The sequence below is a fragment of the Harpia harpyja genome, chromosome 14, assembly GCF_026419915.1.
Source record: "Harpia harpyja isolate bHarHar1 chromosome 14, bHarHar1 primary haplotype, whole genome shotgun sequence".
Taxonomy (NCBI): domain Eukaryota; kingdom Metazoa; phylum Chordata; class Aves; order Accipitriformes; family Accipitridae; genus Harpia; species Harpia harpyja.
Genome location: NC_068953.1, coordinates 38,017,885 through 38,032,697, shown reverse-complemented (window position 1 = coordinate 38,032,697; position 14,813 = coordinate 38,017,885). Strand labels below are relative to the sequence as shown.

The 14,813-nt window shown below is 43.5% G+C and overlaps 1 protein-coding gene across 1 annotated transcript in view; it reads right to left on the bottom strand.

The window, feature by feature from the left end:
- HCN4 (hyperpolarization activated cyclic nucleotide gated potassium channel 4) overlaps positions 1 to 6,261 on the bottom strand; it is a 105,945-nt gene extending 99,684 nt beyond the window's left edge. Inside the window, exon 1 of the mRNA XM_052808869.1 lies at positions 4,691 to 6,261. Coding sequence (XP_052664829.1) covers positions 4,691 to 5,394 — 704 coding nt within the window. The 5' untranslated portion in view covers positions 5,395 to 6,261. The remainder of the gene's footprint in view (positions 1 to 4,690) is intronic.
- Positions 6,262 to 14,813: the final 8,552 nt, after the last annotated feature.

Genomic DNA, 14,813 nt, shown 5'->3' with positions numbered 1-14,813 from the left:
TACCAATAAACCTGTGCCTGATTTGCACTTGTGTTTGTTTCTAACAACAGACACAGGTTCTGCTACTAATGCAACTGTTTCCCTGACCTTTCCCTCTAAGCAGAGGTTTCACTGAACCAGAATTTCAATTTGCTGTACATAAGGCTCACACAATGGGTAGCTTTCATTTTATTTTGCTATGAGCAGTGGACAAGTCATAAGTTCAGAGTTTGTGGGCAGCTTCTGAATGTGGATAGGCATGAAGCGAGGCCAGCACAAGAAGCAGTGTTCTGGGCATCAGGTACAGAAAAGGGCGTTACTGTCTGAGAGCAGGGAGAGCAACACCCCCCAGGTGAACTGCCAAAGTCAGTAAGCAGTGCTGTATGCTTCACAAATTGTTTATCCTTCTAACAAAATAGTGAAAAGCTTACGAATGAAAACAACCTCCACAGACAGAGCAGCACTCCCTGTGGCACTCTGGAAATCAGTTCTACTCCAGGGAGTGGAAAAGGTAAACATACATCCTTCCCATTTTTGCTCAGTCCCACCAATGGTACTGGGTTCAGTATTTAGTACTACAGTTAGTAAATCCCACTGATTCCCCATGAGAGGCAGTCTGAATGACACTGCTTAGAGGTCTGGAGCAGCGTGAAGGGGAGCAAATGATTTTGTTCTTCAGGAATTCCCCTACCTTATACATCGCACCTGAGTGTCTATTTCTTTTGGTGCCACAGAAATCTCCCCAGGTTCCCAAGCAGATAGGGAGCTCTGGCAGAGGAAGCAAATGAAAAAAAGGATCCGTTTGCAGACAAGTATTACAAGTAAGGGAGAACAGTGAAAAGAAAAATTCTAAAACCTGAAGCTGGGACTGTTACTGAGTGGAATATTTTCCATTGTTTTCAAGGAGGTAGCAGCTTCTCTTTTCTGTGAAGAAGTTAATAGATTACTGGGCAGTGAATAATGTGCAGTTCTATTTACATCCACTGTTTGGACTATTTTGGTCCTTTGGATCGTGTATGCATTCTCAGGCCTTTCTAAAAGCAGCATGCTACGCTTTTTTGCAAGCCATTCTGGATAGCACCTACAACCAGTATGCTTCAGTCAGCTACAAGCTAGATAGATCATTGTTTGTCTGGAATTTTTTTATTAAACCAATTGTACTGGATCAATGCTTCCTCTAAGCAATAAATTACAATTCTACCTACCCAGTGAAAAAGCTTTCAAAGTCGCAGATAAATCTTGATCTAGGAAATAGTTTGGCTCTGCACCGATGTGCGATCAACCACAGATGCAAATAAACTTAAGCCGCTAGCACATACATCTGCACCTCAGAATAGGAGCTAGTATTCTTACTTTCATTAGAAATTGCTAAGACACCTTTTAAGTGCTTCTAGAACTAGTCCACTGCATTAGTCATGAGTACTGAGTTTGGTTTTTATAAAGGTCATTTGGTGTCTTTTCCCCTCACAATGGACTAAAAGCAGAAATCAACAGAGCCTTGATCTATATTAATTTGCTTTACTCTTGGAGAGTCACAGATTTGCCACTGGAATTAGCCGTATTAGATGCTAAAATGATAATTTAATGAGACTATGATGAAAGCCTCTGTTCTATTCTGAAACAGGAACTCCCCTCCCATGGCATGAAGAAGCAGCAACTCCGTGAAGTCAGAGGAATTACACCAATGTCATTTCGCAGCAGAATCAAGCTCCAGTAAATAGGGCTGGAGTGTTCCCTTCAAAACTTCTAATCTCAAGCTGTACTGAGACAGGAGTCATGAAGTCTGGAGCTCTACCAAAATGCCTGGAGATGCACCTCACTCTCAGAAGTGAAACTGGTTTCTCCAAAAAGACAGAGAACAAGATCTGGATCTAAATATTTATTAACTTGAAACTTGTACAGCAAATGCTGCTGCACAGCTTTGGTGACAGCGAAGTGCAGGATAATGGAGACTCATGCCTCTTACAAGACCCTAAAGCTCCAGAATCTGCACCCATCTATAACAAGGAGCAATCACACATTGCACTGTGTAATTTGCAAAGCAGAAAATAGAGTCCTTTGGGTCAAGGATATATTTTGATAATATCTGCTCTTTGGTGCAATCTGCTGCATTTCAGAGGTCAAAAGATGTTATTCATATTCATGTGTTTTTTCCAAGACAGATGCTTTAGTAGCATTCAGAGAAGGAGGGAACATAAAATCCGAACAGAATCTGGGAAAGCTCCCACTCTTCTCCTTCCAAGCAGCCATTGTTCATAGGTCATTTTTCATGGAAGCCCACGCATTTTCTCTGAGCAGCATTCATATTCAAACAGATATGCTGCAAGTGACCTAGAAAGAGGGGTGAACAAAGTTGCCCCCAAATTATACATACTGACCACACCGTAGTGCATCCAACTCCTCCTGGGCTCTTCAGATGTCTCTCTCTACAATCAGTACCACTGCCCCATCTGATTTTCATATATAATAGTAGAGAGAAAGCACATATTTGTGTGCTAGGCTTCTAGCATCAATTTAGAAGAAACACAAAGCAGCAAGATATCAGCCCACCTGGAATCTGACACCAAGCAGAGAATATCTTGCACCAGGGTACAGATATCCAACTCACTGTGCTTTCTCCGCACCAATGCAAAGCTACATCAGGGGAGGATTTTATTATTAATACTAACGAGTCATACATGTATTCATATATATCTGCATGCATACGAACATCTGAGTGTTAGCAGACTCAAGTGTGATCAGCTGGCCTGGGAGAGTCTAAGCTTCCCTGCATATTTCCATTCCTTTTTGTAAGGCTAGGAGTGGCCCTATAGCCAAGTACCTCAGATATAAAAACTTACCTCATAATTTACTGTGCCGTTTTAAGGAATAAGCACTGGTTCACTAGGAATCTTAAAAAATAAACTCTTAGGACCATCTCACCTTGGGCAAGGTGGTTACCTCAGCTGCTGCTACAATCCTTTTACTTAAGTTTGCCAGGCTGGTTCTATGCTGAAAACATAGTCATAAAGATGGAAGGGAATAAAGCCACTATACAGATACATAGAAGATATGCAAACTGAACGCTACTTTTGCATAAATCCAAATACAATCCAGAGACTAAATCCAAAATTCCTTGAGGGTGCAACACACAGATAACATCTTGCTAGAATAACCTAAGAAAGCTCAGTAGTTAGTTTTTAACTCCAGACTTGTGGCAAATAATACAAAGAACGATAGCCAAGAGTATGAAATTGGTTTTGTTATTTTTAAAGCTAATCACTCTCACATTTCACCGTGTTTGTGAGGTGTTACTTGATCAGTCACAACTGGGAAGCAATATTATACTCTTTCCAATCTCAGTTTGAATAAGATTGTACTTGCAAGGACTATGTATCATGAAGTAGCTACTGGAAACCCTCATATGCTCGGTCAGCTGTGCGCCTGGGACACTTGAATGCACTGAGTTTAAATGACAGTGCAGTCTTCCAATTCACGTAGCCTTCTAATAACATTTGTTAATCCAAGCAAATATCAAGGAATCTGTTCAGTGCCAGTGCTGAATCTTCTAAGTGTGTGGACTGCTTGCTAAATCCCTACAAGGTAGTGTCAAGAGGTTTCTGTCATTTCTGTCTTTGGGCATCGAAATCCACCCTGGAACTCCTTCCTGCAATTATCTTGCTAACTGTATTTTAGGGAATAATGCAAGGTTTCTTGAAGAGTCCAAGAATTCAATAAAATCATGTAGTTTGATAGATATGTGTTTGAATAATTTTCTTCTGTGTGCTTTTAAATGTGAGATGTAAGCCAGTTGTAATTAAAGTTGAAGCAATAAACCCTAGCCATTGATTGCACTAAGTAATTAATTATTGATTGCAGTACTTTACATACATATTGCAGAGGACAATTCACCTGTGCAGTAGACAATACTTTACTCAGAAATACCCAAACACAACCCCTCTCCTATACAGAACTATACAAAAATTGGCTCTAGGGTTTACAAGTTAATTTCCTTATTCCATCCTAATCCATCCTTCATGGAAATGTTGCCGTCTGAGTGAAAGCAGGCCGTTACTTTCATAAAGACAATGTTAACTATTCCCTGCCCAAATTAATTTTGCAAATAAGGATCTACAGATGCAAAAAAGAAAATCTTTCTCTGTAAGACTCTGAAGGTGTTAAGTTCCCTTTTAATGAATGCTGCTATCCCCTGCACACACCAATTCCTGACAAGCAATGCTGCAGTAAGAAGCATACAGAACAGCAACAGTAGCAACATCCCTCCCTAACTCTTGGGGAAGCAGAAGGAAGAGGACTTTCAGGTACGAAAATGGGAACTGAAACATTAACCAGGCAGACCATACGTTCTGAACTGGAGATGCAGGACTAGTTAAGCAGCAGACACCACTCTTTTAGTCTAGAGTTGTGCATCAGGTGGGAACGTTTTTCCCCATTTACACTGAACTTATGGAGAGGCTTTCCCTTACAAAAAGCCAAAGCGAAAGACATTTGTTGGTTTAAAAACACAATTTAAAATTAATAATAGTGTGGGGACACTAAAATTAAGCTTAAATATAAATGAAACCTGCAGATTGTTTGACTGGAGCAGATCTTGGATGTGTCCTCCAGCTCCTCTGACTAGGAAATTAACAAGGAAAGTTAAGTCTGGGTGTGTGCGCTGTGCGGAAAGGTCTGAGCTGGACATGAGTGGGCCAGGAGGGGGGGATTGTACCTGAAGTCGCTGTAGGGATGGATGATCCAGAACCCGGCAGACTTAACCCTTTCCTGCTCCCTCTCCACGGCCTTCTGGCTGCCAAACATCCTCAAGGAGAATTTGTTGACCCCCGGCTGGAGCATGGCCCCGAACTGCCTCTGCATGAAACCAGCTTGGCCCAGCCTCTGCTCCTCATCTGGGGTGATCTGGTCGCACCCTCCTCCTCCTTCCACTTTGATGGAGGTAGAGGAGCAAGCCCGGGGGGGCTGCTGCTGGGGCTCCGGGGGGGATGCTGGTGGTGGGGGCGCTGGCAGTCCCTGCTCCAGCTCCCCACTGCTGGGGGGGCTCTTGTCCTCACTAGGTGAAGCCGGCTCCCCTTCACCGCCGATCAGCCTCTTCTCCTCGGCCGCGTCGTGGAGGTGCCTGCTGGTCAGCGAGGACAGGCTCCCTTTGAAGCGGCGGCAGTCCCCATTGGTGCTGGTCTTGGCGCCCTTGCTGCCTGCCTCTGTCTCCTGGAGGCCGGGGTCCCCCCCTCTGCCGGGGTCTCCCCCGAGTGCCCGGGTGCTCCCAGCAGAGGGCGAAGGCAGTGGCTTCAGCCTGATGCTCTTCCTCCGGGTGTCCTTGTCGCTGTCTTCCTCCTCGTCCATGATCGACGCCTTGGGTCCTATCTGTTGGGGCAGGCTGTAGAGCCTCTTGCGCATGGAGGGGGGCAGCTTGTCCATGGCCGATGCTGCTGCTCCTGCTGCTCAGTTAGAGGGAGAGACCCCCCTGCTCTGCCCAAGGAGGGGAACCGTCACTGCCCCCAGGCCCCTACCCCCAGCTCAAGGGGCAGAAGGGACCAGAGACTGGCGTGTCATCTCCTTACCAGACTGTGGCATCCACAGGCTCTGCATCAAAACACAGGCTCTGCATCCAGAAGGGAAGGAAAAAAAAAGAGGGAAGGCAAAAAAGTCCCCCCCCACCTCCTCCGTTGTCCCGATTTGGCTACTTGCTGCTTGTCTCCCCTTGGTGAGTGTTACTGCAATCCCTGTCTGCTCAGATCCAGAGCACTGGGCAAGAAGTCTAGAGGAGAGCCACACTCTTCTGGCTGGAAGGAGAGGGAGAGAGGCAGCAGCAGCAGCAGCCGCCTTGCCATGTTGGCTTCGAGATGCAAATGTGCTGTGTCTCCCGGCGGGCAGACATCATCCGGAAAGAGAAGCTCAAGCCCGGGTGCCTCAAACTCCTCAACCTGCCGGCCAATAACACAATGAACTGCAACCTGCAGCAGCCACTGCTTGCTTACATCACTGTCATCACTTATTCCTCATGCAGCCCCTGCTCCTGGGAATATTCATGAAGCGATCCCATTCTATTGGGTTGCCATAGGAGCGACTACTGCACACAGGCTCTGCCTACCTGAGCCAGCACCCGGGCTTCTTAAAAGGGCAACGTCTGGCTGCCAAGGGTGTGTGTGGCTGAACGGGCGCCGCAAAGCTGCTGCTGCTGCTGCTGTTGTTGCTGCCGCCGCTGCTGCTGCTGCTGCTGCTGCCGCTGCTGCCGCTGCTGCCGCCGCCGCTGCCGGGCTGCAAGGACCGCGTCGCCCTGGCGCTGCAGAACTCCTGCCGCTGAGCAAAAGTCACCCGCGGCTCGGCTTTAGCTGACAGTGCCAGGCTTAATGCCATCCTTGGTTTAACGGTAAAAAATACCAGGCGGCCGTGAATTTAAAAGTAGCAGCATCATAAAAAAAAAAAAAGGAGCAAGAAGATTCCTTTTTCTCTTAGATGCTGACGATCCTTTCTCATTCTGGAGTTGTGGCTGCTTTGTTGCAGGTTTGCTTGTCAAGACACGGGGTTTTGTGGGAAGGGGCAAATCCAAATCTAAAGAAAAAACAGCAGTTCACCTTGAAAATCTCACTTGCATGCAAAGCCGGGGCTTGGGGAGTGCCTGTCTTTTCTAGCAGAAGTTTGCCTGCTGGGAAACACGTTGTGTTTTGTACCTGTCTGCACTACCGAAGGTTTGGAAGGTTTCTTTTTCCATTGCTGTCTTGCTTACCCGTTAGACATGCAAAACGTTACTATTTCTCCCTTGCGGGGTTGGATCTGTAGAAGTAATTAAAAAAAAAAGCTGCATCTCTAAGAGCTCCCCTACTGGATTGAGGGAGGCTGGACTGGGATGGCGAAAAAGGAGTGTGTGGGATGCGTGGGCTCTCCCTACGACACGGGGAAACCCACTTCCCAGTGGGCACCTGAGTCAGCACTTTCTGCGGCTCACCCTCGACTAGCGTGTCTCGCAGGAGGGTGCTCCTGGGAAAATAACAGCTCCAGATGGGAATCCTTCTTCCTTTCACTGCTGGCTACAATGCACCTCGTACAATAGAGGCCAAAGCAGTGGAAAAAAGGCTAAAAAATCAGGCATTTCCCTACCTTTTGTTCTTTGAGACTTTTTTTTGGAGAAAAGGAGGAAAAGAGGTGGCAATCAATCCTGCCCTGTGCTTCTTTGGGAATGGCTGTTTATTCTGTTAAGAAGTTCTTACATTGATAAAACTGGTTCAAATTATTTCAAATTAGTGTAAAGCCTTTGAAACCAGTGGAGTTAAATTAAGAATCTGTTTAGCCATACGAGAGACCGTTTACATATATTTTTGAATAGAGTCAATATCTGAGGCTTTCTAGATACATTTAAAATCATACCTCCTAGGAAAAGGAAACCACGTGAACCGTGCAGACAGGCAGAGAGGCTAAACACAGGCAACAAATGCCCACTGCAAGCAGTGAGGAAATCCTCATCCCGTCTCTGCGCTTCTGCTTTCATAAACAAATATTCACCTTTTCCTTTCCAGAGTCATCTGTCACTCCCCTAAGGTAACTCTGCCATTTAAAGCAGCAGGGTGTTACTTAAGCTCTTACTTCAAGGAAATGCAGCCATCAGCAGTGACTTCACCGTACACACAGACAGCACATGCTTCCTCATCTTTCTTTACCTGCTCCCTCACTCTCTCTCTTGAATCCTTTCTCTGAAGCATTCACCTGCTCTTCTTCTCCTCCCACCTCCTGGCACAACCTAGACTGGCTGTGACTCATTTGAAATACTCTACAGTGAAGCTACCCAGTGCAAAAATTATTTAATATTATTATTTTCATCACAATTTCTGGTAGAACAAGCTTTTCAGGGGAAATAAATCTCGAGTTTCAAATGCTCCTGTAGATTAGATAATGTGAACTAAGCCAGTGATAGCATTAAAGGTCTTTTTCCTCTTCTTCCCTCCTCCAGGCACTAGGGATGCTGAGGTGTAAGCACTTCTGTGCCTAAGCTGCAATCAACTGCTTTCCAAAAGGATGTGTTTTGATTAATGAGGTGCATAACATCTGAAACTGATGCAGCTTCTTATACACAGTCCCTAATGTTCCCAGAGAATGACAGAGCAATAAAGGACGTGCTCAAGGAATCAAGCTGTTCGTCCTCTTTCAGCTATAGGTATTCTAGCCGACTCTTGGAAAATGCCCACACTCTTAATTTCCTGGCCTTTCTGGGATTATTCTCTGAGTGCTGCCTTATTTGGTGACACAAATAAGATTCTCTTACAGCCCTGAAGTGGGGAAAGAACACAACAGAGCATGCGAGAAGCAGAATGCTCCTTTATCACTTCTGTAGCTAGGAAAGAAAATTATCAGGTGCAAAGACTGAGTCAGGCTGACTGGCACACTGCTGCACAATTACAGAAGCATGCAGATATCCCCCATGCCCAGAATTCTGGCTAGCACTTCTCAGCCACCAGTGAAGCTAGCACTTCTCATCCAGTCTATACAATGCATATGATTCCTCAGATACAGGTAAGTTTTTTAAGGGTTTTTTGGGGGGACCATGTTTGTTAACCTTTACACCTATCTATAAAGCATTAAGCTTCACTTCAGTATCACACCTGCTTTGAAGCAATTTTTCAAGCACATCATTTTAGCAAGTACTGTGGTCCCATTTTGGAAAAAAAAAAAAAAAAAAAAAGCTTAACCTGAAATAAGAGCCTAAGTGCTGTATTGAATCTAGGCCTTGTCTAGCAGATAGCCCAAAGCAGGTAGCCCAAAGTGCTAAAAACCAGAACATGCATTCTTGTGTAGCTCTGTCTCCAAGTGTGGGTTCCTAAGCACTTCTAAAAACTTGGCTCCAGGAGTTATAGGTACCAAACTCAGAGGGAGTTTTAAAGTCCTTAAAATGTAATGACAGTTTTGTGTCCAGAGAACTTCAAAGTAATGATATTTTTATTTGAGAGCCTTCCAAGAACTAAGTGCAGGAGGCTGGGAATTATCCTCATCTAATGGTATGAAACTACTATCATGGACATTATTTATCGTCAGCATTATGGCAGTGCTTTCCATGTCAGCAAATGGACATTTATAGGCACATTTTTAGAACATTTCAGAAAAGCTAGGACTGTTGTTAAGACTAAGTCTTGCCTATCATTGGCTGCACAGTACATTCAAAGGGGGTATAGAGAACCCACCCGCCCGGAGACCTGGAAAAGGGAGAACTGGTTTTGAGGGAAATAGGTTCCTTTTTAACAATATTTGTCAGATACTGCTCCAAGACTTGGCATAGATACAAAGGGAATGGATTTAGTAGGGAGAACGCAGGTGAAGCAGCCAAAGATTCATTTGTTTCTTAGGGGATTTTGCCAGCTCATATATACATATTTATATGTACATATATACGTGGTGCTATTTTAATAAAAATCCAGTGCTGCAATGCAAATGTGAAAAATCACATTCCTAATGAGCTCAGAACTATAGAAGAATAGACTGAGAACCATAAAAACTGATATCCTCTAGCTCAGGGTACAGAAAGCAGGAGTGCAAGCTGCTGTGTTAGGACCACCTTTGCTTGGGTGAGTTTCAGTCATCACCCTTGAACCTTTGTATTCTCAGATAAAAAAGGAGTCAACAAACATGTGGTATAGATTGCAAGAATGGGAGCAAGTCCTTTCAAAACTTCCTATTGTTCCTAGCAGGCAGCAAGTAACTTGTAATTGGCATTTGAAATTCATTAAATATTCAACACCACAAAACAGGGAAATTCTACCTCAGAGTTTTAGTGGTGGAGTCTGCACTCGCTGCCTCTGCAGCTTATGTCATACCTAGAAGATAATAAAGAAATAATCACCATAAATACACAAATCTTATCCTTCCCCTCACCCCTATTAATTACCCAAGTGTGCTGTCACACTTGTACTCTTTGAAATTCAGCCAATGCTTTCTCATTGCTCTATCATGTTCCTTACAGAAACTGTAAAGTGGGGGATTGAACTGCTGGAACATATGTTGAAACCTGTTTAAGGCACAGAGAAAAGGGCACCTGAGCATCTGGCCAGGATAAAGGAAACAGCTGAGCAATGGGAAGTGAGATCCATGCCAGGATGCTGGACTCTGGGGAGTCACCCCAGAGGGCAAGGAGGAAAGAGAAGAGTCCCACAGAGCTGGATGTCAGGATGGAAGGAAGAAGTCCACTTAGGCTATGCAAGAATTGTTTTGGGTTGGGAGAAAGAACAGTTCAAAGTCCATCAGTGGGGGCAGAGATATACTAAACAGATCCCTAACAACAATGGACTGTGGAGCCTTGCAAGAGAGGCAGCAGCAGGAGATGAGATACACAACAGGACAGAAAAGCTTTTATCAGGAAATAATTGGAAAGCTATATTAATTCCAGTTTCCAGTGGTAAACAAATCTGGAGCAATCCCATTCTCTTCATCCCTATAACCAAGATCAAAATATAAGCACTTGCCTAGGGTATAGGGGGTTGCTGGGAATGTACTTATAACTAACAAACAGCTTTGCTGCTGGACTACGAAAAAGGAAATGTTATCCAAAGAATCAGCCATTTTGGTATCTATGGAAAGAAGTTGCAGACTATACAGAAAATAAACCTCTGAGATTTTCAGGATGTTTAGATGTTTTGCAAAAGCTGGTAATCCTCACTACAGCAACTAGCTGAAAATGATAGCTAGAAACAGATTGAGTAGCATGAGCATCTTGCCACCTGACCTTTAATATTCCCCTTGGAGAATAGAAAACTTAATAGAAATAGAAAAATAGAGACAAGTAACCAGGTATGAAGCTATGAGGAAGAGAAATTACATAGAATCTGTAAGCTGCTGAGATTAGAGCAACTATATGATTTAGTCACAATTACTTTTAGTTTATGAGGTACCTACATTTTTACATTATGGTCTAAACTCTACCAATGAATTTTCCAATATTCACATTGAAATGCTCATATTAAGCGTGTATCTTGGACTTCAATAAAATTTGCCTTCCAAATGTATATTCCATCAAATTTCTATTTAAAAACCAAGCACTAGCTTATTTTCCTACCCTCATCCGGAATTATTCAGGAGAGGGTTGAGACAGCATGGGGAGATTTGCTCGAACTGGATCGGTTCAGTGACTATCAAATGACACTTTCTCAAAATAGCACCTTTCACCAGCATTTAATGAGCTGTAGCTTCACAAAGAATAATGGACCCCTTTTCAAGAGTCTGTCCCTGACGATGTATCTTCTGTCTACATGAACTGTACTATTTTTGATTATCATGCAGTGCTGGATTTGATGGGAAATGTGCTATTGTCTCCAACAACAGTAATGGCAGCCCCCAACTTTGGGAAGTCCAGACTCTGCTTTTAGTGAGCTGAATTCTGTCAGGGCTGACTTTAACCCTTTCTCTTCCTCAGTAAGTGAATCAAGTGAACTCAACATCATGATGTTGATGCAACTGCAAACCAAAGTTTCACAGCCATACCACCTGTCAGACATTTATACAGCTCTGATTTAAGAACTCATAATCCTAATGGATGTATCTTAACAATGCCTCCCTGCAGCAAATTGCTGAAGACAGGCAGAAGATTTAAAAATTTGAAATAAGAGACTAATTAGAAACAAGATGCTCTGTGAGCAAAATGGCTATGAAAGAAATGTGCCACAGGTTTATGCCTTGTGACTGGAGTCTCCCATGTCTAATGTGCAGGATTCAACACAAACTTTTCCTCCATAATTCAAAATTGTACTGTCATGGATTCTCTAATGTTTAGTAATTTGTTGATGCTGGTGCCATAGGCTGCAGCAGCTCTGAGCAGAAGACCCTCAGAGATCCCTTCCAACCTAAATTATCCTTTAATTCTATGATTCTATGACTCAAGAGGAATTCACTCTTTACTCCAGCTACCTACTTTCACAAATATGTAGGAATATACTATCTTTGAGACAAAATCCCTCTGTCAAATTTGTTTTAAACCATCAAACAGGTTGAAATATTAGTAGGAGGGAACTGACAGACTGATGGATAGAAAGCATGACTGTATAAGCTTAATTTCCTCAGGTAAGCAGCTAGAAGTAATTTCATGATTTTGGAGAACTCAGACATTTCCATGCTTATTCATGATTTCTGAACTCCTGAAGATAGCAAAATTGCAAAAACAAGCTTAGCCAGCATGTCTAAACAATATGGCAGTAGAAGAGCTTCAAGCAGAAGATCCTAGTTTATCGTTACCCCTTACATATACCCCTGGTCATGCTGCTACCCACAGAGGGATGTTTCAGGTAGTTATCCCTCCCACTCAGTGACTTAAATGCAATAGAATTTCACTGCCAATAAAAACAAGGCCAAAGGCTAGGGAGATACAGTATTTCTGCCTGCATTTCATTCCTTACTGGTATAAGTACATCCTCTACAAACAAGCAACCAGGTCAGGCCAGTCTGAGTCCTGGAGACATTCCCATTATCTTGCAAGAGAAAAGAATGATTTGTGCCACGGCCATGTCTGTTGCTCAGCAGCAGTGTCTGCAACTGTCAGCAATGCTGAGTGCCTCAGTGAGCCAGTAGATAAGTAGAAGAAAGGGAATAGGCTTCAGTTGATAAGGCTGCAAATAACTCTATGAGATTAAAATAAAGGCCTCCTCTGTCTGGGCTTTGCTTTTAGAAACGAGCCCTTCAGTGGTACTGCATATAACCCACTAAACACCAGAAAGATCTTGTGGTTATCCTAAATCTGGAGATTATTTCCTTGAGTTTGCACCTGCCTATGTCTACACATGCACATTTGTGTTTGTGCTATTAAGCTTTTATCTCAATTCTGGATCAAAAAAGCACTCCAGGTCCAATTTGGGCCTCTGTCTCTCACTTGCTACTGTTGTTTCATTATAGGTGTTACTGAAGCATCTAAAAAATCCTGCTGATATCAAAACCCCTGCAGAGGAAGGTAGTCCAGTCCCAGTCTAAACAGCAGAGGAACAGAATACAGCAGCAGAGTACATAATCTCATGGTCTTCAAACACCGGTTCAGTGCTGTCTGTTTCCTTTTTGCTTGTTTAGTTTTAAAGAAGGCTTTGTCAAGAGGAGCTAGAGCAGGGAAAAAAGACAGAGAAGGGTGGATCCAAACCAGTAGAGAAGAAACTAAGAACATGGAAAGAGGGCAGGGAGAGAATTGTCTGCATTCCATTCACCTTTCTGTATGATAAAGTTGTGTTGCAATGCTACCATTAAGGAGGGTAAGAACTTCCATTATAAGCTTCTTTATGGTCATTTTTGTTCTCAACAAACTAAGATGACATTCTGAAAACCTTATCTTCACCAAAAAGTTCATTTCCTTCTTTTGAAAGTTAAACCTGCTGGTTTTGGAAACAAGGTTGTATGTGTGGAAGAGAAAAAAGAGAAAATGCACTTTTCCTGTTCTCTTTTTTAAATGGTATTTTAGGAACCAATGTATTACCCAAGTTGCTAATAATAAAATGAGATTTGGACTTCCTAATATGAGGAAGTGCAAGTGCTGTACACTTGACAAAGATTAAATACCCAGTAAACCCCGAAGGATGGAGGCAGAAGGTTCATTCAGAGTTTTTTTATCTGTGCGTCTCCTTCCCTGGATGTTCCTTGTCAGCCACATCTATTCAGACTGTATGCCCTTGTGCTAATTAATATCTATCGTGCAGGCATCTCCCTAGTTCTCAGGCATACAGACTAAGAACTAAGATTTTATCTTACACAGTAACCACAGAAGCTGGCCCTGATTAAACAATGTCAAATGCTCAGATGCTCTTGGAGCTGAGCTGCAAGGCTGTGTTCGGCTCTGCACAGGCAGGGAGTGACCAGCCCTGCACCATGCTGCAGCAGTTCTAGAAGTCCATCCAGGGACTCCCCATTGATTAATTTTCACAGCCTGTACTTTCATTTGTTTTCAATACACCGCTGACCTTTGTGTAAGGGTTTAAACAAAGCTCTACAGACTCTTGAGGCCATTGCCTTGATAGTATCAGTTCATCATTGTATAAATTTGTCTCAGTGGATGGTAGTCTTGTGTTTGTATGTGTGGTTTTTTGCAAGGGGGAGGGATCCCGCTCACCTGGCTCTTCTGTTAATGCTGAAGCTTTTTCCTGGTGAAATCAATGAGAAAACTGCACACTGCATCTCTGTGCTATTTAATGCAAGGGCAGGACAACAAACAACTGTTCTAGATGCTGCTTCCTGGACTCTGTCTTCTCTTCAGACAATGCCCTTTCCCATGTGATTTGTAGAAACATTCCTGGGAGCAGGACCAGAAGACAGGCCTTCCTGATTTTCCCCTAAACCATTAGCTGACAGAATCATATTCCCTCCTGTGCTGTCCTACCGATTGATGGTATCTTAAATCTTCTGTTCAATGGAGCAACTTCACAAAGATGCTTCCTGTGGGACACTAGGGGAACAGGAAAGTGGCATTTGCTTCAGCAGCTGCAATTTAGGAGAAGAGTGAGAACTGCTCTGTTTGTTTTTTTAAAAAAAAAACTTAAATCTTTATGACAGTGTTCTAGATGATGTGAAGATATATGCAGCTCCACACATGGCTGAACTGTGGTGAGACGATGGGGAGAAGCAATTTGTGGCTACTTGATTTTGTCAGCATTTCCCTTGTGGCTAGGTTGCTTCCTGCTCAGCACACAGGCTGGCCCATAGTCCCTGAAGAGCAACCAGGGCACAGAACAGAAAGATTCAGTGTCCCACTCTAGGCTTGGTCAGGCCCTCAGGAGTTACACACTGTAATACACAACACCTTTGAGCGCCTATATCCTTCACTGGGTCTGGCATAAAAAACTTGCCTGAGGTGATGCAGGACATCTGTCCATTTAGCTTCCCAGGTTATACGT